The 26,545-nt window shown below is 36.6% G+C and overlaps 2 protein-coding genes across 9 annotated transcripts in view; both read left to right on the forward strand.

The window, feature by feature from the left end:
* Positions 1–26,436, forward strand: part of LOC132543396 (E3 ubiquitin-protein ligase HECTD1-like) — a 37,613-nt gene extending 11,177 nt beyond the window's left edge. Inside the window, exons 7-42 of one of the 8 annotated variants that reach the window (XM_060206890.1) lie at positions 1,331–1,407; positions 1,540–1,638; positions 1,802–1,925; positions 2,315–2,504; positions 2,748–2,889; positions 3,072–3,239; positions 3,461–3,874; positions 6,357–6,524; positions 6,712–6,849; positions 6,960–7,106; positions 8,738–8,826; positions 9,324–9,432; positions 9,952–10,086; positions 10,562–10,704; positions 11,101–11,244; positions 11,542–11,622; positions 11,988–12,086; positions 12,918–13,081; positions 13,364–13,540; positions 13,721–13,914; positions 14,409–14,537; positions 16,228–16,726; positions 17,046–17,341; positions 17,964–18,120; positions 18,564–18,652; positions 18,903–19,033; positions 19,724–19,781; positions 20,294–20,471; positions 20,722–20,804; positions 21,262–21,389; positions 21,502–21,838; positions 22,227–22,837; positions 23,192–23,267; positions 23,448–23,541; positions 23,750–23,900; positions 24,195–26,436. In XM_060206890.1, coding sequence (XP_060062873.1) covers positions 1,331–1,407; positions 1,540–1,638; positions 1,802–1,925; positions 2,315–2,504; positions 2,748–2,889; positions 3,072–3,239; positions 3,461–3,874; positions 6,357–6,524; positions 6,712–6,849; positions 6,960–7,106; positions 8,738–8,826; positions 9,324–9,432; positions 9,952–10,086; positions 10,562–10,704; positions 11,101–11,244; positions 11,542–11,622; positions 11,988–12,086; positions 12,918–13,081; positions 13,364–13,540; positions 13,721–13,914; positions 14,409–14,537; positions 16,228–16,726; positions 17,046–17,341; positions 17,964–18,120; positions 18,564–18,652; positions 18,903–19,033; positions 19,724–19,781; positions 20,294–20,471; positions 20,722–20,804; positions 21,262–21,389; positions 21,502–21,838; positions 22,227–22,837; positions 23,192–23,267; positions 23,448–23,541; positions 23,750–23,900; positions 24,195–24,477 — 6,302 coding nt within the window. In that variant the 3' untranslated portion in view covers positions 24,478–26,436. The remainder of the gene's footprint in view (positions 1–1,330; positions 1,408–1,539; positions 1,639–1,801; positions 1,926–2,314; positions 2,505–2,747; positions 2,890–3,071; positions 3,240–3,460; positions 3,875–6,356; positions 6,525–6,711; positions 6,850–6,959; positions 7,107–8,737; positions 8,827–9,323; positions 9,433–9,951; positions 10,087–10,561; positions 10,705–11,100; positions 11,245–11,541; positions 11,623–11,987; positions 12,087–12,917; positions 13,082–13,363; positions 13,541–13,720; positions 13,915–14,408; positions 14,538–16,227; positions 16,727–17,045; positions 17,342–17,963; positions 18,121–18,563; positions 18,653–18,902; positions 19,034–19,723; positions 19,782–20,293; positions 20,472–20,721; positions 20,805–21,261; positions 21,390–21,501; positions 21,839–22,226; positions 22,838–23,191; positions 23,268–23,447; positions 23,542–23,749; positions 23,901–24,194) is intronic. The other 7 variants (XM_060206894.1, XM_060206891.1, XM_060206893.1 and 4 more) reach the window with 7 other exon arrangements.
* LOC132543368 (integumentary mucin A.1-like) lies at positions 25,236–25,658 on the forward strand. Its single transcript, XM_060206860.1, has one exon. The coding sequence runs from the start codon at positions 25,236–25,238 to the stop codon at positions 25,656–25,658; it is 423 nt and encodes a 140-aa protein (XP_060062843.1).
* Positions 26,437–26,545: the final 109 nt, after the last annotated feature.

Here is a 26,545-nt window from a genome sequence, read left to right on the forward strand (position 1 = left end):
ATAATGCTCACTTAGATTCTGTAGATATCATTAGAGCTTCCATAATGCTCCCATAGATCCTGTAGATATCATTAGAGCTTCCATAATGCTCACATAGATTCTGTAGATATCGTAAGGGCTCCCATTATGCTCCCAATAATTTTGTAGATAGCATTCTGGCTCCTGGAATGCTCTTGTAGCCTCTGTACATAGTATTTATTATGTCACCCATAATGATCACATAGATTCTGTAGATATCATTAGAGCTTCCATAATGCTCCCATAGATCCTGCAGATATCATTAGAGCTTCCATAATGCTCACATAAATTCTGTAGATATCATTAGAGCTTCTATAATGCTCACATAAATTCTGTAGATATCATTAGAGCTTCTATAATGCTCACATAAATTCTGTAGATATCATTAGAGCTTCCATAATGCATAAATTCTGTAGATAATGCTAGATTCTGTAGATATCACTATAATGCTCACATAAATTCTGTAGATATCATGAGAGCTTCCATAATGCTCACATAGATTCTATGGATAGTATTTAGGTTCCTGTAATGCACCCATAGATAATTTAAATAACTGGGATGCACCTATACACATGGTAGGTAACACTTCCATTGATTATGTAACTAGATATGAGAACTACAATAATTACATTACGTAGGTGATGGTAGGGACCCCACATCTGTAAATGGTGACAGGGCCTCCGTAGAAAATAGAAGGAGCTGTTGTTTGCTTTGATTTCTTGTTCGGTATTACACTAATGTGTTACTAATTACAGAGATATCAATATGCACCATATAGGATGTAATTTGGCCTATAATCAATTGGTACTAGGTCAACTGGGTTTACCTCAAAAATGGTAGTAATTTATGAAATGCCTGGGCATTATAAACAGGAACATTAAAGTAAAGTCTACAGGCTTATTACAGACACTGTTATGATATCATACAGGTCATGTCCATATTTGGTTGTAGTCAATTGAGATTTGCCAGATGTGTAGCAATTTAACTTCAAGAAATTTCACAAAAACATAACATTATATTACCAGAATTAGAGCCTTGTCTAACTCCATTGAAGATTTAAAAAACAAGATGTCAGAAAGTTTCAGACTTAAATATTGCCAGTCGAGGCATTTGTGTTGCTCCAACATAACCAATTAATCATAAGATTGAATTTAAAGAAATTCAGTATAAATGAAAATTGTTGTCTGATTTAATTGTTATTTTAGTTATATTTAACAATGTATCAATAAGCCTTCAGAATCTAAGGCGTTAATATCAGAAGCAGTCACCAGAGTTTGAAATATTTGTCTGTTTCATTGTTTTATTTCTTCAGGATTTGAAGTGAATTTCATGGATGATGTTGGACAGACATTATTAAATTGGGCCTCTGCATTTGGAACACAGGAAATGGTATGATCTTTACTTATGATTTAGTCTAGAATTGCATTATCAACATCAATGGGCAAATGTCCGATGCCATATAGAATATCTACAAATGTATCTGTTAAGTACAAGTAACATTTCTGTATTTTTTTCATTAAGGTGGAGTTTCTGTGTGAGAGAGGTGCTGATGTTAACCGTGGTTTAAGGTCATCCTCTCTACATTATGCAGCTTGCTTTGGACGACCCCAGATAGTCAAGGTAAATTAATAATTACCTATATTTTTGGAATGATAAATATTTCTTTTTAAATATATAACAGTTAAAGACTCCCAAAGTAATTTTCAAGAGAAGAATTACAATGGAATTGGTATCAGCGAGGTTGCTACAAGTGCTTAATACATTGTGTTGTTATTGTCTACAGACTCTCCTAAGGTATGGTGCTAACCCAGATCTGAGAGATGAGGACGGAAAAACTCCCTTAGATAAGGCTAGAGAAAGGGGTGACGAAGGACATCGTGAGGTCATTCAGACCCTCCAGTCACCTGGTAAGGAGCCCCAGACTGACATCAGAGAACTTGAATGAGGATGGATAAGGAGGGGCAGGGAAGGGGGTTCTGAAATATGAATGAGGGTTGATTAAGAGAGCTATGTTCACAAATCCTCCTTTTGCCCAAGCATGGGGTCTGCATATTTTTACAAAAGTAATTGTGGAAAGTTCTCCAACATTTTAACTTTTTAATAGCATGTGTGCTTTTTTATGGAACTGTTTCATTTGTGTGTGCTTTAATTGTTGCTAAAACGTTGGGAATAGAATTGAAAGAAGTAATTTAATATTTCATTCTAAGAAACTCTTAGTGAAAACGTTTTATGTGTTATTTACATACATTGTCAAATTAGATATTCAGTGCAGAGACAATGACATGAATTGTTACAGCAGAGTGGATGGTGCCAGTCAACAGAGAGATTGCTGCTGAGGTGGAGAAGAAGAAGGAAGAAGAGGTTGTGGAGAAAGAAGAGGACTCTGAGGAACCCAAGGGGGACCCTGAGGTGGCCCCACGTTATCTAAAACAACTCCTTCCCGTCTTCACTCATGTATTCCAGAGTACAATGCTGCCCTCTGTTAGGTAAGTAGTTATACCCTTTTAGGGTAAGGAGTTCACCCAACTTAGGATAGCAGTTAGACTTAACTTTGGTATGGGGTTTACACTGATCTTAAGTAAAGAGTTAAATCCAACTAAGTTGAGACATTGTACTTGTCTTAGGTAATGTGACACACCTTTCCTATTTGTCAAAGATAAGGAGTTAAATCAGTCTTAGTTAACGGGGTACTCTCTTGTTGATTTCTGGCTTTAATTCCTATTTTACAGAAAATCTAGTCTTTCCCTGCTGAAGAAGATGATACACTACATAACAAATCCATTACTAGGAGATATATGCAATCCAGAGTTTTATGTAACCAACTTTGCAGGATCACTGACGGAGGTCATGGCTAATGTGTTGGATCATGAGGTAAAGTTTTAATCAGTGTTTAATAAAAAGTTGAATAACAAATATAAAAACTTGGTAGATACTTGTGTTTGTCATACAGCCAGCCTTCATGCTGACCAGTGTTAAATCGTCAGTATACTCCTATATGTTTAAGCATGAACAAATTATCAGCATTAATTAATTATGTTTGATTGTAAACACAGGAGGATGATGAAGGTCACCAAGTTGTGCTGTTCATCATCAAGGATCTGATGTCAAAGGGACAGGAGATCTTCCTTGAACACTTTGCACGTCTAGGCCTGTTTGGGAGAGTGCTGTCTCTTGCTGGTCCCATGGATGATGAAGAAGGTGCTACAGCTAAAGAGGACAAGGCAAGTAGAGATATGTGATGTGCTGAGGTATTTAGTGACAAAACAAGTAATGATCCCAGTGTAGTTCTGTACGTAATGTTGAGGTATTTAGTGACAAGACAAAAGGAGATCTCTGTATACTGCTGTATGTTATGTTGATATGATTAATGACGAGCAAGTAGAGATCTGTAAGTCCTGTGTATTTGAGATCTGCTTTAACATTTTATGACCTTTGACCCCAGGATGAGGATGAGCAGCTCCAGGAAGATGCCCTTGATATTCAGCAAGGTCGTCCATATCACTGGAAGGACTGGTGCATGGTCCGTAGTCGTGATTGTCTTTACCTTTGGAGTGATGCTGCAGCCCTGGAACTCAGCAATGGTAGCAATGGCTGGTTTCGGTTCATTCTTGATAGCAAGCTTGCCACAATGTACTCAAGTGGCAGCCCTGAGGGAGGGCCAGATAGCTCAGAGAACCGTGGCGAGTTCCTAGAAAAGCTTCAACGTGCAAAAAGTCAGATTAAATCTGGTACACCAAGTCAGCCCATTTTGTCACGCACCTCCTCTCCCCGGATGGTCATTGGTAACTGGTCACTACAATGCAAGAAGGAGGGAGAAATCCAGATTCACAATGCTGATGGACAACAGGTGATGAATGTATCTGTGCTATTTTTATTCTTTTGTTATTTTTTTTCTTTTTGTTCTTATCATATTTTGTAAGAATTTTTATAAAAACATTTTTGTTGAGCTGCATCTCTATTATTGATTTCATAAATCAACAGAAATTTACATCAGATCAATTTTTGGTAGAGTTTAATATGTGGTCTAAGTGTTTTTTGTCAATTTTAGGTCATATGTTCACTTTCCTAGCACAAATCCTTGCAGGTATTAATAAGAATACAAGATATTCTATTTAGTAAAGTATTGAGCATCTATACCTTGTTATATCCCAGTTTTGTATGAAACAGAGCATCTATACCTTGTTATATCCCAGTTTTGTATGAAACAGAGCATCTATACCTTGGTATATCCCAGTTTTGTATGAAACAGAGCGTCTATACCTTGGTATATCCCAGTTTGTATGAAACAGAGCATCTATACCTTGGTATATCCCAGTTTTGTATAAAACAGAGCGTCTATACCTTGGTATATCCCAGTTTTATATAAAACAGAGCGTCTATACCTTGGTATATCCCAGTTTTGTATGAAACAGAGCGTCTATACCTTGGTATATCCCAGATTTGTATAAAACAGAGTGTCTTTACCTTGGTATATCCCAGTTTTGTATGAAACAGAGTGTCTATACTTTGGTATATCCCAGTTTTGTATGAAACAGAGTGTCTATACCTTGGTATATCCCAGTTTTGTATAAAACAGAGCGTCTATACCTTGGTATATCCCAGTTTTGTATGAAACAGAGCGTCTATACCTTGGTATATCCCAGTTTTGTATGAAACAGAGTGTCTATACTTTGGTATATCCCAGTTTTGTATGAAACGGAGTGTCTATACCTTGTTATATCCCAGTTTTGTATGAAACAGAGCGTCTATACCTTGGTATATCCCAGTTTTGTATGAAACGGAGTGTCTATACTTTGGTATATCCCAGTTTTGTATGAAACGGAGTGTCTATACTTTGGTATATCCCAGTTTTGTATGAAACAGAGCGTCTATACCTTGGTATATCCCAGTTTTGTATGAAACGGAGCGTCTATACCTTGGTATATCCCAGTTTTGTATGAAACAGAGCATCTATACTTTGGTATATCCCAGTTTTGTATGAAACAGAGCGTCTATACCTTGGTATATCCCAGTTTTGTATGAAACAGAGCGTCTATACCTTGGTATATCCCAGTTTTGTATAAAACGAGTGTCTTTACCTTGTTATATCCCAGTTTTGTATGAAACGGAGTGTCTATACTTTGGTATATCCCAGTTTTGTATGAAACGGAGTGTCTATACTTTGGTATATCCCAGTTTTGTATGAAACAGAGCGTCTATACCTTGGTATATCCCAGTTTTGTATGAAACAGAGCGTCTATACCTTGGTATATCCCAGTTTTGTATGAAACAGAGCATCTATACTTTGGTATATCCCAGTTTTGTATGAAACAGAGCGTCTATACCTTGGTATATCCCAGTTTTGTATGAAACAGAGCGTCTATACCTTGGTATATCCCAGTTTTGTATAAAACAGAGTGTCTTTACCTTGTTATATCCCAGTTTTGTATAAAACAGAGCGTCTATACCTTGGTATATCCCAGTTTTGTATAAAACAGAGTGTCTATACTTTGGTATATCCCAGTTTTGTATGAAACAGAGCATCTATACCTTGGTATATCCCAGTTTTGTATGAAACAGAGTGTCTATACTTTGGTATATCCCAGTTTTGTATGAAACAGAGCGTCTATACCTTGGTATATCCCAGTTTTGTATGAAACAGAGCGTCTATACCTTGGTATATCCCAGTTTTGTATGAAACAGAGTGTCTATACCTTGGTATATCCCAGTTTTGTATGAAACAGAGTGTCTATACTTTGGTATATCCCAGTTTTGTATGAAACAGAGCGTCTATACCTTGGTATATCCCAGTTTTGTATGAAACAGAGTGTCTATACCTTGGTATATCCCAGTTTTGTATGAAACAGAGTGTCTATACTTTGGTATATCCCAGTTCTGTATGAAACAGAGCGTCTATACCTTGTTATATCCCAGTTTTGTATGAAACAGAGCATCTATACCTTGTTATATCCCAGTTTTGTATGAAACAGAGCGTCTATACCTTGTTATATCCCAGTTCTGTATGAAACAGAGCGTCTATACCTTGGTATATCCCAGTTTTGTATGAAACAGAGCGTCTATACCTTGGTATATCCCAGTTTTGTATGAAACAGAGTGTCTATACTTTGGTATATCCCAGTTTTGTATGAAACAGAGCGTCTATACCTTGGTATATCCCAGTTTTGTATGAAACAGAGTGTCTATACCTTGGTATATCCCAGTTTTGTATGAAACAGAGTGTCTATACTTTGGTATATCCCAGATTTGTATAAAACAGAGTGTCTATACCTTGGTATATCCCAGTTTTGTATAAAACAGAGTGTCTATACTTTGGTATATCCCAGTTTGTTTTGATACAGCAGGCCACTATATTGAGAGAAGATCTGCAGGGATTTATTTTTGAGTCTAATCGTGGTACCAAGCACTCCTTCACCGCAGAGACATCTCTGGGGCCTGAATTTGCATCAGGATGGGGTGGCAAGAAAAGTAAAAAATTCAGGTCAAAAACAGAGGAAATCAAAACAAAGGTAAGTATTTAAAAATCTGATATTTTGAAAATGACAATGAAATGGATATGGGTTAAATAAATAGACTTCATTAAATGATGCTGAAAAAATGAATGCTTCACTAATACATACTTAATAGATAATTCTGTTAGATACCATCTGATTGCTAACTAAGTAATTATATATCATACCTTCTGGTTTTTAATAGGTTCGACACCATGCACGTGAGATTTATGAAGATTACTTCCGGGCAGCTGAGGCGATGCCACGAGGAGTGGTTGCTAAGATACGCACCATAGTGCAACAGTTAGAGGCTGCATGTGCCAAACAGATCAGTCAAGTCAGGGTGAGTTGTCTGCCCTTGGTCTTTTTGTGACAATTCATATCAATAGGTATTGCCCAATATGTTGTATTGTAAAGTTGAATGTGTTGATCATCTAACTGTTGTTGTTACAGTCACCTGATGGAGAGGTTACGTGGGTCGAGGATATGACTGCCTCTTTGACTGAACTGGTCATACTCCTGAAGGAGGACCATACAGTGTCCGCCTATGAACTTCATTCAAGTGGCCTTGTACAGACCCTGCTCAACATTCTCAATAATGTCAGTATAAACATCAGCAATGTCATTGTAAACACAGACAATATCTGTATATATATCAATAATATCGGTATTAATATCTACCATATAAGTAAAAAGATCTACAATGCCAATATTAAAATCCACAATGTCAATATCAATATCTACAATATCAGTATTATCTCACCAATGTCCTTATAAACACCAAGAATATCTGCATAATTATCTACAATGTCAGTATTACCTCACCAATGTCAGTATTACCTCACCAATGTCCTGATAAACACCAAGAATATCTGCATAATTATCTACAATGTCAGTATTACCTCACCAATGTCCTGATAAACACCAAGAATATCTGCATAATTATCTACAATGTCAGTATTACCTCACCAATGTCAGTATTACCTCACCAATGTCAGTATTACCTCACCAATGTCAGTATTACCTCACCAATGTCAGTATTACCTCACCAATGTCAGTATTACCTCACCAATGTCAGTATTACCTCACCAATGTCCTGATAAACACCAAGAATATCTGCATAATTATCTACAATGTCAGTATTACCTCACCAATGTCAGTATTACCTCACCAATGTCCTGATAAACACCAAGAATATTTGCATAATTATCTACAATGTCAGTATTATTACCTCACCAATGTCAGTATTACCTACCATAATTATCCAATGATATTAACACCAATGAATACACCATAGTATTATCTACAATGTCAGTATCTACAATGTCAGTATTACCTCACCAATGTCCTGATAAACACCAAGAATATTTGCATAATTATCTACAATGTCAGTATTACCTCACCAATGTCCTGATAAACACCAAGAATATTTGCATAATTATCTACAATGTCAGTATTACCTCACCAATGTCAGTATTACCTCACCAATGTCAGTATTACCTCACCAATGTCCTGATAAACACCAAGAATATTTGCATAATTATCTACAATGTCAGTATTACCTCACCAATGTCAGTATTACCTCACCAATGTCCTGATAAACACCAAGAATATCTGCATAATTATCTACAATGTCAGTATTACCTCACCAATGTCAGTATTACCTCACCAATGTCAGTATTACCTCACCAATGTCAGTATTACCTCACCAATGTCAGTATTACCTCACCAATGTCAGTATTACCTCACCAATGTCAGTATTACCTCACCAATGTCCTGATAAACACCAAGAATATTTGCATAATTATCTACAATGTCAGTATTACCTCACCAATGTCAGTATTACCTCACCAATGTCCTTATAAACACCAAGAATATCTGCATAATTATCTACAATGTCAGTATTACCTCACCAATGTCAGTATTACCTCACCAATGTCAGTATTACCTCACCAATGTCAGTATTACCTCACCAATGTCAGTATTACCTCACCAATGTCAGTATTACCTCACCAATGTCAGTATTACCTCACCAATGTCAGTATTACCTCACCAATGTCAGTATTACCTCACCAATGTCCTGATAAACACCAACAATGTTGGTTAGATTTCTGGTGATGTGTAAAAATCATTAAGATCTATTATTATTTATTCTTCAGCTGATCTTATCACACACAATTTAATGTATTGATACCACACACAACAGTAAGAAAATTATTTTATGCCTTTAGAATATTGAAGATTCCAATAGCAAGGAAAGTAAGAAGAGAACAAGGGAGAGAATCGACCTGTTCAAAAGTGTATTTCAGGAAAAACAAAGGTGAAGTATGATTATGTCATCAGTTAACACTGATGAAATGTTGGAAAAGGCTTTTTGTATAGAATGTTCTATTTTGGCCTGTATAATGATCACTGATGAAATGTTGGAAAAGGCTTTTTGTATAGAATGTTCTATTTTGGCCTGTATAATGATCACTGATGAAATGTTGGAAAAGGCTTTTGACCAAGTTTTTGTATAGAATGTTCTATTTTGGCCTGTATAATGATCACTGATGAAATGTTGGAAAAGGCTTTTGACCAAGTTTTTGTATAGAATGTTCTATTTTGGCCTGTATAATGATCACTGATAAAATGTTGGAAAAGGCTTTTGACCAAGTTTTTGTATAGAATGTTCTATTTTGGCCTGTAGTGTAATGTGTTGATTATCAATTTTGTTCTTTCTGATTTTACTTGACTAAGGTAAATCTCTTACTACAATAAAAATGTTTGTATTATGTGTTTGTAATGCTTAGTAATTTCTTAAATGATGTGTTACAGTTTGATGCCGGCAGTGGCTCTAGTAAAGAAACTGATAGCTGTGTTAGAGTCTATAGAGAAATTACCTGTATATAGCTACGATCTACCTGGATCAGGATATGGCCTACAGGTAAGGAGTTTATAAGTTTATGTCTCACCTGTGATGAAAAGTCGTGGGAGTGAGACAATTTTGAAGTTTTGCATCTAGATCTGTTGCTGAAAAAGTACAAGTCGAAACCAAACTTTGTATGTAGCATGATCATACAGTGAACACATCCATCATTTACAATATATCTTCCAGGGTAAAAATTATAGAATTTTTAAAATCCACCAGTATTGAAATTTTACTATAACATATATATTTTGTTTACATATTATTATAAAAACTTGGAAATTAGAAATTTGGAAGGAAGGAAACATGTATTTTTGTATATTTTGTATTTGAAAATACCACACTAACAAAGCAGAACATGGAAGATATGTAATTGTGTATGTTTCTTGTGCATATTTTCCTGTCTAACAATGATCTACCTGATTAGGATATGGTCTACAGGTAAGAAGTCAGTTTAATTTTGTATGTTTTCCTGTTAACTATGATTTAGCTTGATCAGGATACAAGCAGATCTTATAAAGAGTTTATTTTTTCTAGATTTTGACACGACGTTTGAGATTTCGACTGGAGAGATCCCCAGGGGAGAGCACTCTTTTAGACAGGAGTGGATGTAACCTTAAAATGGAACCCCTGACTTCAGTAGCAGCCCTGGAGAGATATCTTCTCAAAATGGTATGTTTTACTTACAGGTCAATATACTTGTGAAGTATTCTATCTATTGCTGATCAGCTACTGCCTCTTCTTAATTTGGCTGTCGACAAAATTCAGCCCCTCAAACTTTTACAATAAAATCAGAATTTTCAGTTATTGTTTTGGTAATAACTCATTGATTGAAATTTCAAAGATTTGTGTTAATATTAATAACACACTAAGAAGCCATCATGTTCTTTAAACACTTAAGACTGAACAAGTGATGCTTGATGAAATAAATTCCTGGTGTTGTTTCACTCTTAGAAAGAAATATTTCCTCTATATCATGTAATTTCTTGGTTCGATGTTTGACAGAGGTACTTCTTGTTTAGCTTCCAAAAAGACGTCCAAATTTTATCGTTTGATGTGGATGGATTATTTTTCCAACTACTGGATGTAAAGAAGTTATTGTTTCTTCCTGATGAAATCTGTTTGTAATGCTCTATTTTTCTAACAGGTGGCTAAACAGTGGTATGACTTTGACAGACAAACTTTCACCTTTGTTAAGAAGCTGAAGGAATCCACTAATAAAGTCAGTTTCTCATACCAGTCTGACTTTGATGAGAATGGTCTTGTCTACTGGATAGGAACAAATGCCAAGTAAGTACTCTATCAGAGAATCATCACAGCTTGGGTCACATACTTCATAGTGGCTTTTGTACATTTTGTTACAGAATTGTTACAATCTCATTAGAAATTGTAGACAGAGTAGAATGGTTTGTAAACTGTTACAGAATTATTACAGCTTCACCAGAAAACTTTGTAGATAGGGTAGTACTGTTTTGTACTGTGTGTCAGAGCCTATTGATAAAACCAAGTATAACTATATATAGCTGACCATAGCAAATTCTTTCACAAATTACAGTTCTTCACTTGAATATTATTGGTAAGTATAAGCAAATGCAAATATCAGAGGCATTAATATGTTTAGTGCTCCTGGTAGTCCATCTGTATATTTGTATCTGCTGACCTTTGACCTATTTTGCCTGTAAACAGGAGTGCATATGAGTGGATTAACCCCGCCCATTATGGACTGGTGGTGGTTACATCATCAGAAGGCAGGAATCTCCCATATGGAAAGCTGGAGGACATCCTCAGTCGAGACAGTGCTGCACTCAACTGTCACACCAATGATGACAAGTATGTAGGGTTGAGGGCATTTCATTCCCATGTTGGTCTACACTGTGTGAAATTGACATCAATTTTTTTCATTTTACGATTATGTTTTAAAAACTCAGATTGATGTACAGTTTCTTTGAAATGTGTATAATACTGTTCTTGAAAGAAAAACATGTTCTTTACTTATGTATTTTTGTGACTGTGTATATGTTACATCAATGAATTCTGGTTTCCTTGATACAAATTTGATGTATGAAGGCATTTGTTATTGTGTATATGAAAGGATGTTTGACAGAATATAATTTTATTTTACTACAGGAAGGCATGGTTTGCAATAGACCTAGGGGTGTGGCTGATTCCATCGTGTTACTCACTGAGACATGCTCGTGGATATGGCAGGTGAGCGTTCCACATGGTTTATGTCACTAGTTACATGTTGTAACTTAACAGGTTATCACAGGTTTATTTTGATGTGTACCTCTATTATCACTGTCATGTATTACTAACTGTACAATGTACTAGCAGACATGCATCATGTCCAGTACAGTTTGTCAGAAACAACATGCATTAGTTGCTGTTGGTAATAGATCAAGAAAATGGAGATATGATTACCATTTTAATGTGATTGTTTCAAGTATAATAAACTTATGATTTATATGAAGGTTTGACCCTGAGGAACTGAATTATAAATACCAGTATCCTATGACTTTTGTGAAGATTTGTCTCAAGGAACTGAAATATTCATTTGTATGATTTATGTGCAGGTCTGCCCTGAGGAACTGGCAGTTTCAGGTGTCTAAGGATGGTACCACATGGGACACACTTCTCAACCACAAAGATGACAATAGACTCAATGAACCAGGGTGAGTGTAAGGACACAAATAAGAGAGGACTCTGATGAGGATGAAATTTCTGCTGCTTCAGATTCTTTTAAAATAAACCATGTATTTATTAGGTTTTGTCACAACAGTCCAATTGTTATGTAACAATGATACCAAGCTTGTCAGTTCATCAAATGTTAGTACACTGTTTTGACTAAGATTCACTCATGCACAAGAGATGTAACCACTGAAAACTAGATTGTTAAAATCATCTCCACACAAGTCTCTTCTTTTTTATAGCAATTTGACAAATTTACTGTCATATGGCTTGTACTCAAATAGGGTTAGATTTTAACACATTGAGTAACTTATAACAGGTGCCTTGTAATCTTTAACTTCTCAAAGGCAATGTACTGCATGCTATAGATCAAAGTTTGATATTATTTAGCTTTTTTGGGCAATTTAAATGTTCAGCGAGATATAGGGTAAATAAAATGCAACTGCTTCCTCTTTTGTCATCCATTATAATGTATACATCTGTGTTTTGCCTTAGTTTGGTCAACAGTCTGTCATGATAAACAATTATCTATATAATATACAATAGTGATTGGAATATTGAAATATGATATTTGGTACCTGATCTGTAAGTACACATAGGTGTCATCAAGTTTTCAGCTATAGATAGAGATACAATTAAATCTTTCCTTCTGCACATATTTCAGGAAGGATTAAGAATCAGAGAAATAGTGCTTGGAAAATATGAGGATGCAGTCTGCACAATAACATGAGATAAATAATGTTATTTGGTGTAGTGGCCTTTGTAAAACTTGATATATCACAGTAATCAGTGGTTAGCTTTTAATGTTTTCACAGATCAACAGCTACCTGGACACTGTCTCCATCAAAGGAAGAGACTCAAGGTTGGCGTCATATCCGACTTCAACAAACAGGCAAGAATGCCAGTGGACAGACTCATTACTTGTCTCTCTCAGGATTTGAAATCTACGGCACAGTGACTGGCGTCTGTGATGATTTAGGTTAGTGTACAGTTCTTGTCCCTGTCAGGTTTTGAGATCTGTGGCAAAGTGACTGGTGTCTGCTATAATTTAGGTTAGTGTACAGTTCTTGTCCCTGTCTGGCTACAGTAGGTAAAAAAAAACAAAACAAGTTTTTGGTCAGAAACTGATTTCTGCGTGATGTATCGTTGTATTTACAAGAGCAAAGTTTAAGTTGTGATCTGATAACTGAGAAAATATATTATTTTATGGGACAACCCAGCTTAATTCCTATCTTGCACATAATGTCTTAATTATATACAGGTAAGGCTGCAAGGGAGGCAGAGGCTAACCTGAGACGACAGAGAAGAATTATCCGTACACAGGTTCTAAAGCAGATGGTTCCTGGGGCTCGTGTGACACGTGGTATGGACTGGAAGTGGAGAGAACAGGATGGTAATCCGCCAGGGGAAGGGACCATTACAGGAGAACTTCATAATGGTAAATGGGTTATAGCTTACATCTAATGTATGTGCCATGTCACTGTACCGATCCATCATAGGGATAAGGCTATGTATAGTTGGTTACGTGTTCGAATTTAAATAAGATTTTGTTATCATTTTTATAATAAACAAATTTGGGAGTTCTGTTCATAACCTCTGACCTTTACCTGTTTAAAAGGTTGGATTGATGTTACTTGGGACTCAGGGGGCTCAAACTCGTACCGAATGGGGGCTGAGGGGAAGTATGACCTTCAACTCTCACCTAATCATGACCCAGAGAAGCTGCGCCCTGTTGTCAGGACAACGGAGGCAGGTGCTGTTGGAGGAGCCAAAGTTAAGGTCACAAGCTCACTGGTGTCCGATAAAGCCAAGGTACAATATTTAAACATTGACATAAAAGTTTTTTATTTCTAAGTGTAAATGTTATTTATTATGATGAGTTAACGTATATCCTTTTTAAAGATAAAAAAAAATTTTTTTCTAACATCTTTCAACATCTTAATGTCTGTTCTCACATCTTCATATCTGTCTTCACATCTTTCAACATCTGAATACCTGTTCTCATATCTTTCAGCATCTAAATACCTGTTCTCAACAAACAAGAATGTATTTATTGTTTTCTTTTAAACCTGAAGATACATCCATGTACCAATATAGGATATGAATATATCACTTTACAGCCACATAATGTATGGCATAATCATCATAGGTTAATTTTATAGTTTCTTACTTCAGAATCTTTATGTTAATTATTGCCTTTTTTCACCTTTGATGAAAACAATATCAAGGTCTTTTTTGGGCAGAGAAATGTTCTGTGATCTCTGTGTGGTCACCCTTTGGTTAGTGTTACTCCTTTTATGTTTCAGGTAAGTGTATTGACCAGCAGGAAAAGTAGTTCTACGCCAAGTCTGACGGATGTGTCGGAGAATAAACCATCAGTGGCCAGTACTGAACAGGCTGCCTCTGCTGACAACCTCACAACAGCAGTTAAATCAGTAAGTCACAGCTGTTAAAACACCAAGTCACAGGCATTAAATCAGGAAATTAGACCCAATAAATCAGTAAGTCACAGCTGTTAAAACACCAAGTCACAGGCATTAAATCAGGAAATTAGACCCAATAAATCAGTAAGTCACAGCTGTTAAAACACCAAGTCACAGGCCATTAAATCAGGAAATTAGACCCAATAAATCTGTAAGTCACAGCTGTTAAAACACCAAGTCACGGTCGTTAAATCAGGAAATTAGACCCAATAAATCAGTAAGTCACAGCTGTTAAAACACCAAGTCACGGTCGTTAAATCAGGAAATTAGACCCTATAAATCTGTAAGTCACAGCTGTTAAAACACCAAGTCACAAGCATTAAATCAGGAAATTAGACCCTATAAATCTGTAAGTCACAGCTGTTAAAACACCAAGTCACAAGCATTAAATCAGGAAATTAGACCCTATAAATCAGTAAGTCACAGCTGTTAAAACACCAAGTCACAGGCCATTAAATCAGGAAATTAGACCCAATAAATCAGTAAGTCACAGCTGTTAAAACACCAAGTCACAGGCATTAAATCAGGAAATTAGACCCAATAAATCAGTAAGTCACAGCTGTTAAAACACCAAGTCACAGGCATTAAATCAGGAAATTAGACCCAATAAATCAGTAAGTCACAGCTGTTAAAACACCAAGTCACAGGCATTAAATCAGGAAATTAGACCCAATAAATCTGTAAGTCACAGCCAATATATCACTGCTTACAAATCAAACACAATCATTTAATCCTAAAGTCAACACCAATAGATTAGTAAGTTACAACCAGTGAATTCATGAATTCAGCCATTCAATCATTTACATAAAGCAATTCAATCAGTAAGTAACAACCATGAAATCTAGAGGTCACTGCCATTAAACCCAAAGGTCACTGCCATAACATCAGACGGTCACTGCCATTGAACCCAAAGGTCACTGCCATAACATTAGAAGGTCACTGCCATTGAACCCAAAGGTCACTGCCATTTAATCCAAAGGTCACTGATGTTTAATTTAAAGGTCACTGCCATTAAATCAGTAAGTCACAACCATGAAATCTAGAGGTCACTGCCATTAAACCAACATAACATCAGAGGGTCACTGCCATTGAACCCAAAGGTCACTGCCATTTAATCCAAAGGTCACTGATGTTTATTTAAAGGTCACTGCCATTAAATCAGTAAGTCACATCCATGAAATATGGAGGTCACTGCCATTCAATCCAAAGGTCACTGGCATGAAATCAGAAATTCAACCCATGAAAAAGGTTTGACACAATCATTAAATATGGAGGTCACTGCCATTTAAAATAAAGGTCACTGATGCTATATCTAAGGTCAATGCCATTAAATCTAAAGGTCACTGATGTTATATTTAAGGTCACTGCCATTAAATCCAAAGGTCACTGGCATTAAATAAGAAATTCAACCCATTAAAACAGTTTGTCACAATCATTGAATATGGAGGTCACTGCCATTTAAAATAAAGGTCACTGATGTTATATTTAAGGTCACTTGCATTAAATCAGAAAGTCACACCCATTAAATTGGTAAGTCACAACCATTAAATCATTATAAGTAACTTATTTCTTTGTTAGCTAGTAAGTTTTAGATAAAAATTGCTGATTATATGTTGCCAAAATGGTTGATATTTTGTTTAAGATGGCACAGAACCTGGCAGACAGTATGGTGAATCTGGCCAGTTCAGATGCCCTTGTATCTGTAAATGTGGACCCTGTAGATGAAGGAGTCAGTGGCAACATCCCCACAGAGCCAGTTGTAGTTGTCCATAAGGGACATGAACGTGGGAATGTGGAGGCATCAGGAGGATACCCTGCCTTACCAGATGTCCTGGAGACGAGTGAGCAGGGATCACCCAAGGGTGCAGAGGCCATGCAAATGCCGTCCACCACTGTAGGTTCTAATGTGGCTGCCAGCGTAGCGGAGGCTATTGCTAAGAAAATGGAGGCTCAAACCCGCAGCTCTCCTACCAATCCTATGAGTGTGAGCGTTCCTAATCTACCATCGAGTATGGAGCAGACCGTTAGTTTACTGGAAACTTTTGCTGCTGTGACACGCAGAAATCTTGGTACAGTTGTCATGAATAATCGCAGCAACAGTGGAAGACTTGGTCCTCAGAACTCACCAAGTATGTACAACAGTATGTATTACATTTACGCACACATGGACAAGGATTGAAGTATAGAATTTTACTGTGGAACATGTACAGCTGATTTTCATTGAGATTGTTTGTGAATGCATCAAAGTATGATATGAAATTACAAATATACATGTTATCTGTTGTAGTAGAGACCTGAAGAGAAAAATGTTTTTGTTTAATTTTCTCTCTTTAACGCTATAGGATAAGATGATATTTTGTTGGATTGAAGTAAATCAATCTTAGAGAGATTAATTAAGTTTTATAAATCAAAATGATTGTCATACTTAACATCATGTAAAAGAATGTGTTTCCCATTTAGATGCCTTGCTGAGTACAGCTCAGAGTTATCCCAGCCTCACCACATCAGCTTCAGCAACCTCAAATACCTTGACAACAACCCAAACCATGGCTAATGTTACATCCCTCAGTCAGGCTTTAACAAGGAGCCTCACTTCCACATCCAGTGAAAGTGATAATGAGTTCATGGAGAGCTGTCGTGCACCTATGCTGCTAGCTGAGCTGGACGATGATTGTGAGGAACTCCCAGGACCAGATGATGATGATGATGAAAATGAGGATGAAAACGAAGATGATGAAGTGTATGATGACTTCCTGGTAAGAACATATATGCATTGCCTTTGTTGTGTCTTCATTTGCTCTGATTGCCTTTGATGTGTCTACATTTGTTCAGATTGCCTTTGATGTGTCTACATTTGTTCTGATTGCCTTTGATGTGTCTACATTTGTTCTGATTGCCTTTGATGTGTCTACATTTGTTCAGATTGCCCTTGATGTGTCCACATTTGTTCAGATTGCCTTTGATGTGTCTACATTTGTTCAGATTGCCTTTGATGTGTCCACATTTGTTCAGATTGCCTTTGATGTGTCTACATTTGTACAGATTACCTTTGATGTGTCCACATATGTTCAGATTGCCTTTGATGTTTCTATATTTGTACAGATTACCTTTGATGTGTCCACATTTGTTCATATTGCCTTTGATGTTTCTATATTTGTACAGATTACCTTTGATGTGTCCACATTTGTTCAGATTGCCTTTGATGTGTCTACATTTGTTAAGCCATAAGACATGATAATGTTGTATGTTATAGATTTTTGATCAGTGAATTGGTTAAGATGGTTTTAGTAGTTTTGCTGATCTGCTTTAATACTACTAAGGAATTGGTGGCCTTTATGTCCACATCAGATTTAAGTCACTAATTATCTCCCTTTACAGGAGGAAGATGAATTAGAAGGGCGCGGTGAAAGAAGGAAGACATGGGATGATGAGTTTGTCCTGAAGCGCCAGTTCTCTGCTCTCATCCCGGCATTTGATCCCCGTCCTGGACGCACCAATGTCAATCAGACTCAGGACTTTGAGATTCCTGCCCCAGGTTAGTCCTGATGAATTCCTATAAATAGCTAGATTTCTTCATTAGTTTTAAGAATATGTTAAGTATTTTATTTATTATTTGTCTAATCCTATAATGTTTATTCCTGTGTTGAATTCATTTACATATCTGTAAAGAAACAAATCAAGACCAAATCTGTCTTTTTTAATTTCTAGATTTCAAAGAAAAGTGATACACAAGTATTGCATTATGTGTTAGAGTACTTTCGAGGAACTCATCCTTTTACTTTCCAAGGTCAAGGTCATCATTACTATTTATAGAAAAAGTATTAATGTTAAATGGGAATTAGAGCATTGACGTCATAGATATTTTCTAGCTTTGTTTTCTTTTGGTGGTTCATATCTGTGAACAATAATGATATTGAAGTTTCAGTGGTTTTGTTTTAGCAATGTGTACCTTTACATGTTTAATGTTTATCCCTACAGGATCAGAGGGCCCAAGTGCAACAGAATCTGGTGACCAAGTGCTTCAACCCAAACTAGCCATCTACATCAAGGCACCTGGACTGCCAGGGGTAAGAGAGATGAATTCTCAATAAAATGAAATGAGATATCACTTGGCACATATTTTCATTGTATTGTTGTTAAGTGTTATGTACTGTTCTGTCCACAACAGGTGAAAAAGTCAATACTACAAAACAAATATTTTACTGGAAGATCTCTGTCAGTTGGGGGAATAATCTAGACTGATGTCATTCAGGTATAACATTTTTAATTTGTTTAACTGCGGTGTTTCTAATTGTACTATGTTGGTATTGTGTTTAGATGGAGGATGGTGAGGTTTGTCTTGGCCATGAGAAAAGCTGTATATTTAAGTACATACAGAAACTACTTACTCAGGGACCTGCAGCAAACAGAACAGAACGACTTAAGAGGATCTGGGAACCAACATATACGTAAGGCATTACAGATCTTAGATTTAGCATCTCAAAAAAAAAAAAAAAACAATCAGAACTGGTCTTGCTTATTACAAAACATTGGCTTGGCAGACAATTGGGAAAAAAATACACTTAAACATGTAAACCTGTAAAAAGTCTGTATCCTGAGAATTTTTCCTTTTTTTCTCTGTGGATGATTCAACAGTCATAGCAGGAACTTGATGATGTATCTTTATGACATGTTTTTGTCTCGTCAGCAAGGGAAAGTAACAATTTGATTTGTGTGTGTGTGTATTTTGGGGACAAACACTTTGGATGTTCAGTAAACACTACAAATTCTTTATGGTTTGTTCTATTCACTTCAGGCTTAATTTATAGTCCTAATGAAACAAGTACTGTAAATTATCAGAGGGTTCGTCCACCATCATTGGAAGAGTGATATTTTGGGGTTAAAATGTCATTCGAATGAATAATAAGAATTTAAAAAATTTACTAACTTTTATTTCATGGTTTACAATAGATCAATATTTAAATAGGACAACATTTGTATGGTTTTTACATGTTATTAATTAGAATTAATTTCGAAATTCAATATTTGGGTGGAGAAAAATTTAGGGTATTTCGCCTATAGCAAAGCAGAACAGACAAGACATTTAATTATGCATAACTATGGTATATATTATGTATATTTTGTTTTGTGTTGTACAGGATTGTGTACAAAGCATTGAAGGATGGAGAAAGTAAACAAGAACTGGAGAAAATGACAGTATGTATGGTGCTTTTATTCTGGTTATATCTGTCTTGTATATAACTATAAGCTTCATTTGTTTTACAACAATTGCGAAACAAGTTATTTCACCTTTTACTAATACTTATACTGAACTCAGATATCTGTCTTGTATATAACTATAAGCTTCATTTGTTTTACAACAATTGCGAAACAAGTTATTTCACCTTTTACTAATACTTATACTGAACTCAGATATCTGTCTTGTATATAACTATAAACTTCATTTGTTTTACAACAATTGCGAAACAAGTTATTTCAACTTTTACTAATACTTAGATATCAGATATCTGTCTTGTAGATACACAGGCTGCAACTGGATATGCTTTTGTCAAGATTGTAATTTGTTTAAGTGAGAAAAAAACAATCATATATGCTAAGTTGTGCATCATTCCTTACTGTAATATTTCTGAGTTGTTTCAATGTTGAAATGGTAAACCTGACCTCAGAACCTGCTGAGAGTTGATCTAACCTTTGATGTCCTATTTTAGGACTCTGTGTACCGTCAGATTGGAGCACAGGCAGATAGTCAGGGCTACCAGATCCTCAGCGAATGGGACATCCCTCGTAATAATGATCCGACAGCCTGTACCATGGATCATGTGCTTCAGTTGTTACAGAGACTGTACGCCATTGCTATGGAACACACGCCAAACATTCTTACAAAATGTATGTGCTAACCCCCCCCCCGAAACCCTTTTACACATATAAAAAAAAATCATTGAAGATTATGTTGTATTTTATGGATTTATGAAAATAAGCCTGATTCATTTTCTTTTTTTATGATTTCAAAAGATAATGATTTTTTTCCATAAATTAGATGCAATATAAATGAAACATATTTCATTGATTTATGGGAAGTTGTCTATTGCTGTGTTTGATTTCTTCTGACATATTAAAACTATGCTACATATAACAGATGATCAGCCGCTACTACTGAATGTGCCCGCAGAGGACTTCATCAGTAAAAAGATCACCAATAAATTAGTACAACAGACACAGGTTAGTATCCTTTCACCTGCATCCCTTCCCATGTTGTTTTGGTGTCCTTCCTTAAGTGACTGTTAAGTTTTAAATCAGACCTTACCAAGGTAAAGATCAAGTTTGATAATACATTGTTTGGTAGGAGTTGTCAAGGTCACTTGCTATTTATAGAAAATGAATTGATTTAGTGTCCTCCTTTAAGAACAGTATGGGGTTTTCTAATATAATCATTTGTGAGAATACTTTTGATAAAGCCATGCTGTAGGATTCCATGGTCATTTGCTAATGATAGAAAATAGATCTATTTGGTTTCCTCTGGTTAGGGCAGTAGAGCATTTTCTAATACAGAGGATCAGATGTAAGAATACTTTCCATAAATTCATGCTTGAGGATTCCAAGTTTACTAGCTGTTTATAGTAACTTGAGGATAATATTTGATTAAGTTTGTATACAGTAGAATTCTATCTGTCCACAGGACCCGTTGGTGCTGGCTAGTAATGCCCTACCTGACTGGTGTGAGAAACTGACTAAGTACTGCCCAATGCTCTGTTCTTTTGACACAAGACAGATCTACTTTACTTGTACTGCCTTTGGATCCTCTAGGTAAGGAATTTTTCTGAGATCTTTCACATTGGAAAACTGACAGATACTTTAAACTTATGTTACATTTATTATAACAACAAAATATTAAAATGACTTTACTTTTCTCCATTAGGGCTATTGTATGGCTACAAGACCGGAGGGATGCCACTCTAGAGCGAAGTCGTGGCCCCATGCCACGGCGTGATGAAGGTGGAGAGTATCGTATTGGAAGACTGAAGCATGAACGTGTGAGGATCCCACGTGGTGAAAGACTACTAGACTGGGCTGTGCAGGTGATGAAGTACCATGCTCATAGAAAGTCTGTATTAGAAATCGAGTTTGAACTGGAGGAAGGCACAGGACTTGGTCCTAGTCTTGAATTCTATGCTCTCATTGCTGCTGAAATGCAGAGAAAGGAACTTGGACTATGGCTGTGTGACGATGATGTCCCCAATAAGCTTGAGAGAGAAGTGAGTATCAGAATACAATACAGTAATATGATAAGATAATCCTAAGCAAATGAAATTATGAGATGAGCAGTGATTGAAATGACTCCTGAAATAGTGTTTTATAGGCCACTGGTTAGTGAATTGTCGACAGGACATACCTGTCTGATGATACTACATGTACTTCGTTTTGTCTCTTGTACAATCACTTTGTCCTACATATTTTTCGTTGATTATCCAATAAGCTCTATATCTGGGGTTTACTTCAGCATGTAGGTAATTTAAAAAAACATCCCCTCAGTGACGAGGACTACAAAATAACCACTTAATTGTTCTTCACACAATTTTCTGGAGCTCTACGTAGAAACTGTTCTGAGGTTATAGTGGTTAAATATATGTGTTTTATGTATAGGTGGACATCGGCCATGGTGTGAAGCCTCCTGGATTCTACATCCAGAGAGGTGGAGGTTTGTTCCCTGCCCCTCTGCCTCAGGATAGCGCAGATATTCCCCGTGTTGAGAAGTTATTCCACTTCCTTGGCACTCTCCTTGCCAAGTGTATACAGGACAAACGTTTGATTGACTTACCACTTTCCCGATCTTTCTTCAAACTGATGTGTATGGGGGAGATGGGCCACATTATTACCCAGCAGTACCAGGATTCACTGCACCGGTCTGTTGGCAGTACCACCGAATCGTACCACAGTGAACAGGATCTGTCTCCACGGGACACACTATCCTCCAGCATAGAGGATGTTGATAAAGAACTGATTCTTGATCCCCCCAAAGTCAAGCATCCAGACACACCTGCCTGGTATGAAGGAATTCTTAATGATGATGACTTTGAGCTCATCGACCCTCACCGTGCAACATTCCTACGACAGCTGCGAGATTTAGTCAGTAAAAAACAGAGGATTCTAAAGGATAAGACACTGTCTCCAGATCAGAAAAATATACTCATACAGCAACTAGGACTGCAGAATCCATCTGAACCTGGTGCCATCTATAGGATTGAGGATATCGGGTAAAGTAGCGGTTTATATCATAATGTTAGATTGTGAAGGTGACTAGAATGTTGAGAGAGAGGGCACCGTGTGATCTAAACCCAAATAGTTTAGGAAGCGGAGTGCTTTTATCTTTCTGTCCAGCAGTCCCCAGAACATTCTACATAATCATAGATGTAAACAGTAGTTTGATTTTAAAATGAAATATTTGTCGCAATGGTAATCATACATTCACCCACTGAATTTGTTGGAAGTAGTTTTGTTTGAAAATATATGACTATTGTTACACATCTCATTAAACCTAAATGACTGTGTTTTTTAACATTTAATATAAAATTGCTGTATTTCACAGGTGTTTGATTTTTATATTTCAGTTTAACATTCCAGTTCAATCCTTCATCCAAAGTGTATGGCTACATGTCCTATGACCTCAAGTCTAATGCAGAAGAGGTGAGACCTTATACAATGAATTATTTGAACTTAATGCATATTTTGAAGAAGGAATGTTGTTATTATATTTTCACATTAGTCCAGACTTAAACATAAATGGGTTAATAAAACTAAGTAACTGTGATTATGTTACTATTGCTTTAAACATGTGTCTAAAGTTATGAATGTTTTTTCCCACAGGAAGTGAATCTGGAAAATGTGGATGAATATGTTGATCTGGTCACTGACTTCTGTCTCAACAGTGGAATTCGACACCAATTAGATGCCTTTAAAGGTACATGCAATCTCACTAATACAAACTAGAGGTGTATGTTACAGAACTTCGAACCTACACACCATCTCACCAGTGTAAACTAGATGTGTGTGTTACAGAACTTCAAACTTACACACCATCTCATTTATACATTCACGAGGTGAGAGTTACACAACTATATTAAGTTTTAATTGGTGTATTACTCAACAGTTCTTGTTTACTTCCACAGCTGGATTCGACGAAGTGTTCAGCATGGAGAAACTGCACTCTTTCAGTCCCACAGAACTTGCCACACTGATGTGCGGAGAGCAGGCACCCACATGGACACGTGATGATGTTCTTAGCTACACAGAGCCGAAGCTGGGTTACACCAGAGACAGGTGGGTGACTGGTCCAGATTGTCAAAAGCTGCTTCTATCATTCCTTCATAGGTTTAACTGTTTAGTGTTGGATATGTTGAAGGAATAGGAGAAACATTTTACACAATATTTCTTATACAAATTTTGTTTTAAGAACAAAAGTTAACACGATGAAAGAACAAATGAAATATAAAAAAATTGTATTAAGTATTTTCAGAATGAATTGATAAATTTGAACCCTTAATTCCAAACTAATAGTTATTTGTTATAAATGGATTTTCATAGGATATTACTGATGATTCTACTTACTTTCAGCCCTGGGTTCCAGCGTTTCGTTAATGTAATGACTAGTCTTAATGCTGATGAAAGAAAGGCGTTTCTACAGTTCACGACAGGATGTTCCTCCCTACCACCAGGTGGCTTTGCTAATCTCCACCCACGCCTGACCGTAGTGAGGAAAGTGGATGGTAGTGACTCTAGCTACCCCTCAGTTAATACCTGTGTTCACTATCTCAAGCTACCCGAGTACTCCTCCGAAGATATTCTACGCCAGAAACTCCTCGATGCTACCAGTGAAAAAGGTTTCCACTTGAACTGACAACAGTTGTGGTTAGCAGCGTCAACAAAGAACCTTTTGTCAGTTATCTTTGAGCAAGAATGGAAATATTTGTGGAGAAATGGTTGTGTTGCTGTCAGTGTAGTGGAATCTTCACAGTCTCACTGGATATTGATTATGTGCACAGAAGTTTGGCCGTCATACAGACTGATGTTTGCCATCACTTGTATTACTACAGCTTTCATACATAATCATCTCCCTGACTTATAACTCACATATTATCAATCCAATTTTTAAGTATTGAATTGCAGTTATTTGCGAAATTAGTTCTTCTATTGAATTTTTTGTCATGGTATAATTCTAGGAAGCGGTCAGTAGAGAATCGTGTGTATGGGGCAAATTTTCAACACAGAGTGGTAAGATTCATTGTGTGAGGATGATTTTGACACTTAAATTCATGATGGTGTGAATGCATGAACATTTTACAGGTGATAAGATCTTGAGTCATGTGTAAGGTGGACCTGATTGAATGAAGTTAAGGAGTATAAAACGTAGTCAAAATGGTTTAATCTGACATCACCAGAAGGTTGGAGAATCCTGACTGTCATCAGAAGGTCGAGAATCTGACCATCCCCAGGAGGTTGGAGAGTCTGATATCACCAGAAGGTTGGAGAACCTGACATCACCAGAATGTTGGAAAATCTGACATCACCAGAAGGCAAGAGAATCTGACCGTCACCAGTAAGTTAGAGAATAAAACTTCACCAGAAGGTGCGGAGAATCAGACCTCACCAGATAGTATGGAAAATCAGACCTCACCAGATGGTACAGAGAATCAAATCTCACCAGAAGGTACAGATAATCAGCCCTCACCAGATGGTATGGAGAATCAGACCTCACCAGAAGGTGCGGAGAATCGGACCTCACCAGAAGGTGCGGAGAATCAGACCTCACCAGAAGGTACGGAGAATCAGACCTCACCAGATGGTACGGAGAATCAGACTTCACCAGATGGTACGGAGAATCAGCCCTCACCAGATTGTACGGAGAATCAGACCTCACCAGAAGGTGCAGAGAATCAGACCTTACCAGATGGTACGGAGAATCAGCCCTCACCAGATTGTACGGAGAATCAGACCTCACCAGAAGGTGCAGAGAATCAGACCTTACCAGATTGTACGGAGAATCAGACCTCACCAGAAGGCAAAGAGCTTATAATATAAGTGTACTATTGGTCAAAATTGTAAGCTCATCTTTCATTTAAAAAATCCTTTCGTGTGATTGGTAAGTGTGAATTTACTGTAGATGTGCAAGTTGCCAGAGAAAGTTAGGGCAGGTGTATGTTATATAAAGGCCAGTGTGTCTTTCGACCTGTCAGGGATGTAAATTTCATTTAAATCAGGTTTTGAAATCATGAAATTTTCTATATTTCTCTTTTCTTAAAAAAATTTGTTGTGAATTTTATGTAGTTTACAACACAATGCACTTGGTAAAAGTTATTACGAGGAAACTGTTATATTGTATCATTTTTCATTATCACTTATTTCAATACAAAAATAATCATGAACAACCAGTTATCAATACCAGTAGAATGGACAGACTGACAGATTTTGAAGACCTGATGACAGCTGTTTTTAGGAATAGTCAGCTTTGGACAGGTATGGAGTATAGCTACACATTGCCTGTGGTAGATGAGCAGATTCTATATTTATCCAAGTGCTTGACATCTCATGTTCCATAAATGTTTGTGTGTATATGTTAAGTAAGTATGATAGAAACAGTTTATCATTGTTTGTTGTTGAAAGATTTTAACACTTTTAATTTTTTTCCCCCATGGAAATGGAAGCCTATTTATTGTTTTGACTAATTCATATCACATGCTTTTGAAGGAAAAAAAAAATTCACGTATTATTCAAAAGAGGTGTGATGAAATCTATGTGATAGATACACTTGTTCTGTAGGATTTTGTATTAAATGCCTGTGCAATCACAATACCAATAATTGTTTGTGTTTTTTTACCTCTCATTTAAAGGTTATGTTAAGAGAAATTACTGTCATCCCTGTATTAGTGAAATTACAATGTCTTGCTTGTGTCAGTAAGTTTACAATC

Source organism: Ylistrum balloti, unplaced genomic scaffold (genome assembly GCF_031769215.1).
Source record: "Ylistrum balloti isolate Yb309-2 unplaced genomic scaffold, AGI_CSIRO_Ybal_v1 Utg369754, whole genome shotgun sequence".
Taxonomy (NCBI): Eukaryota; Metazoa; Mollusca; class Bivalvia; order Pectinida; family Pectinidae; genus Ylistrum; species Ylistrum balloti.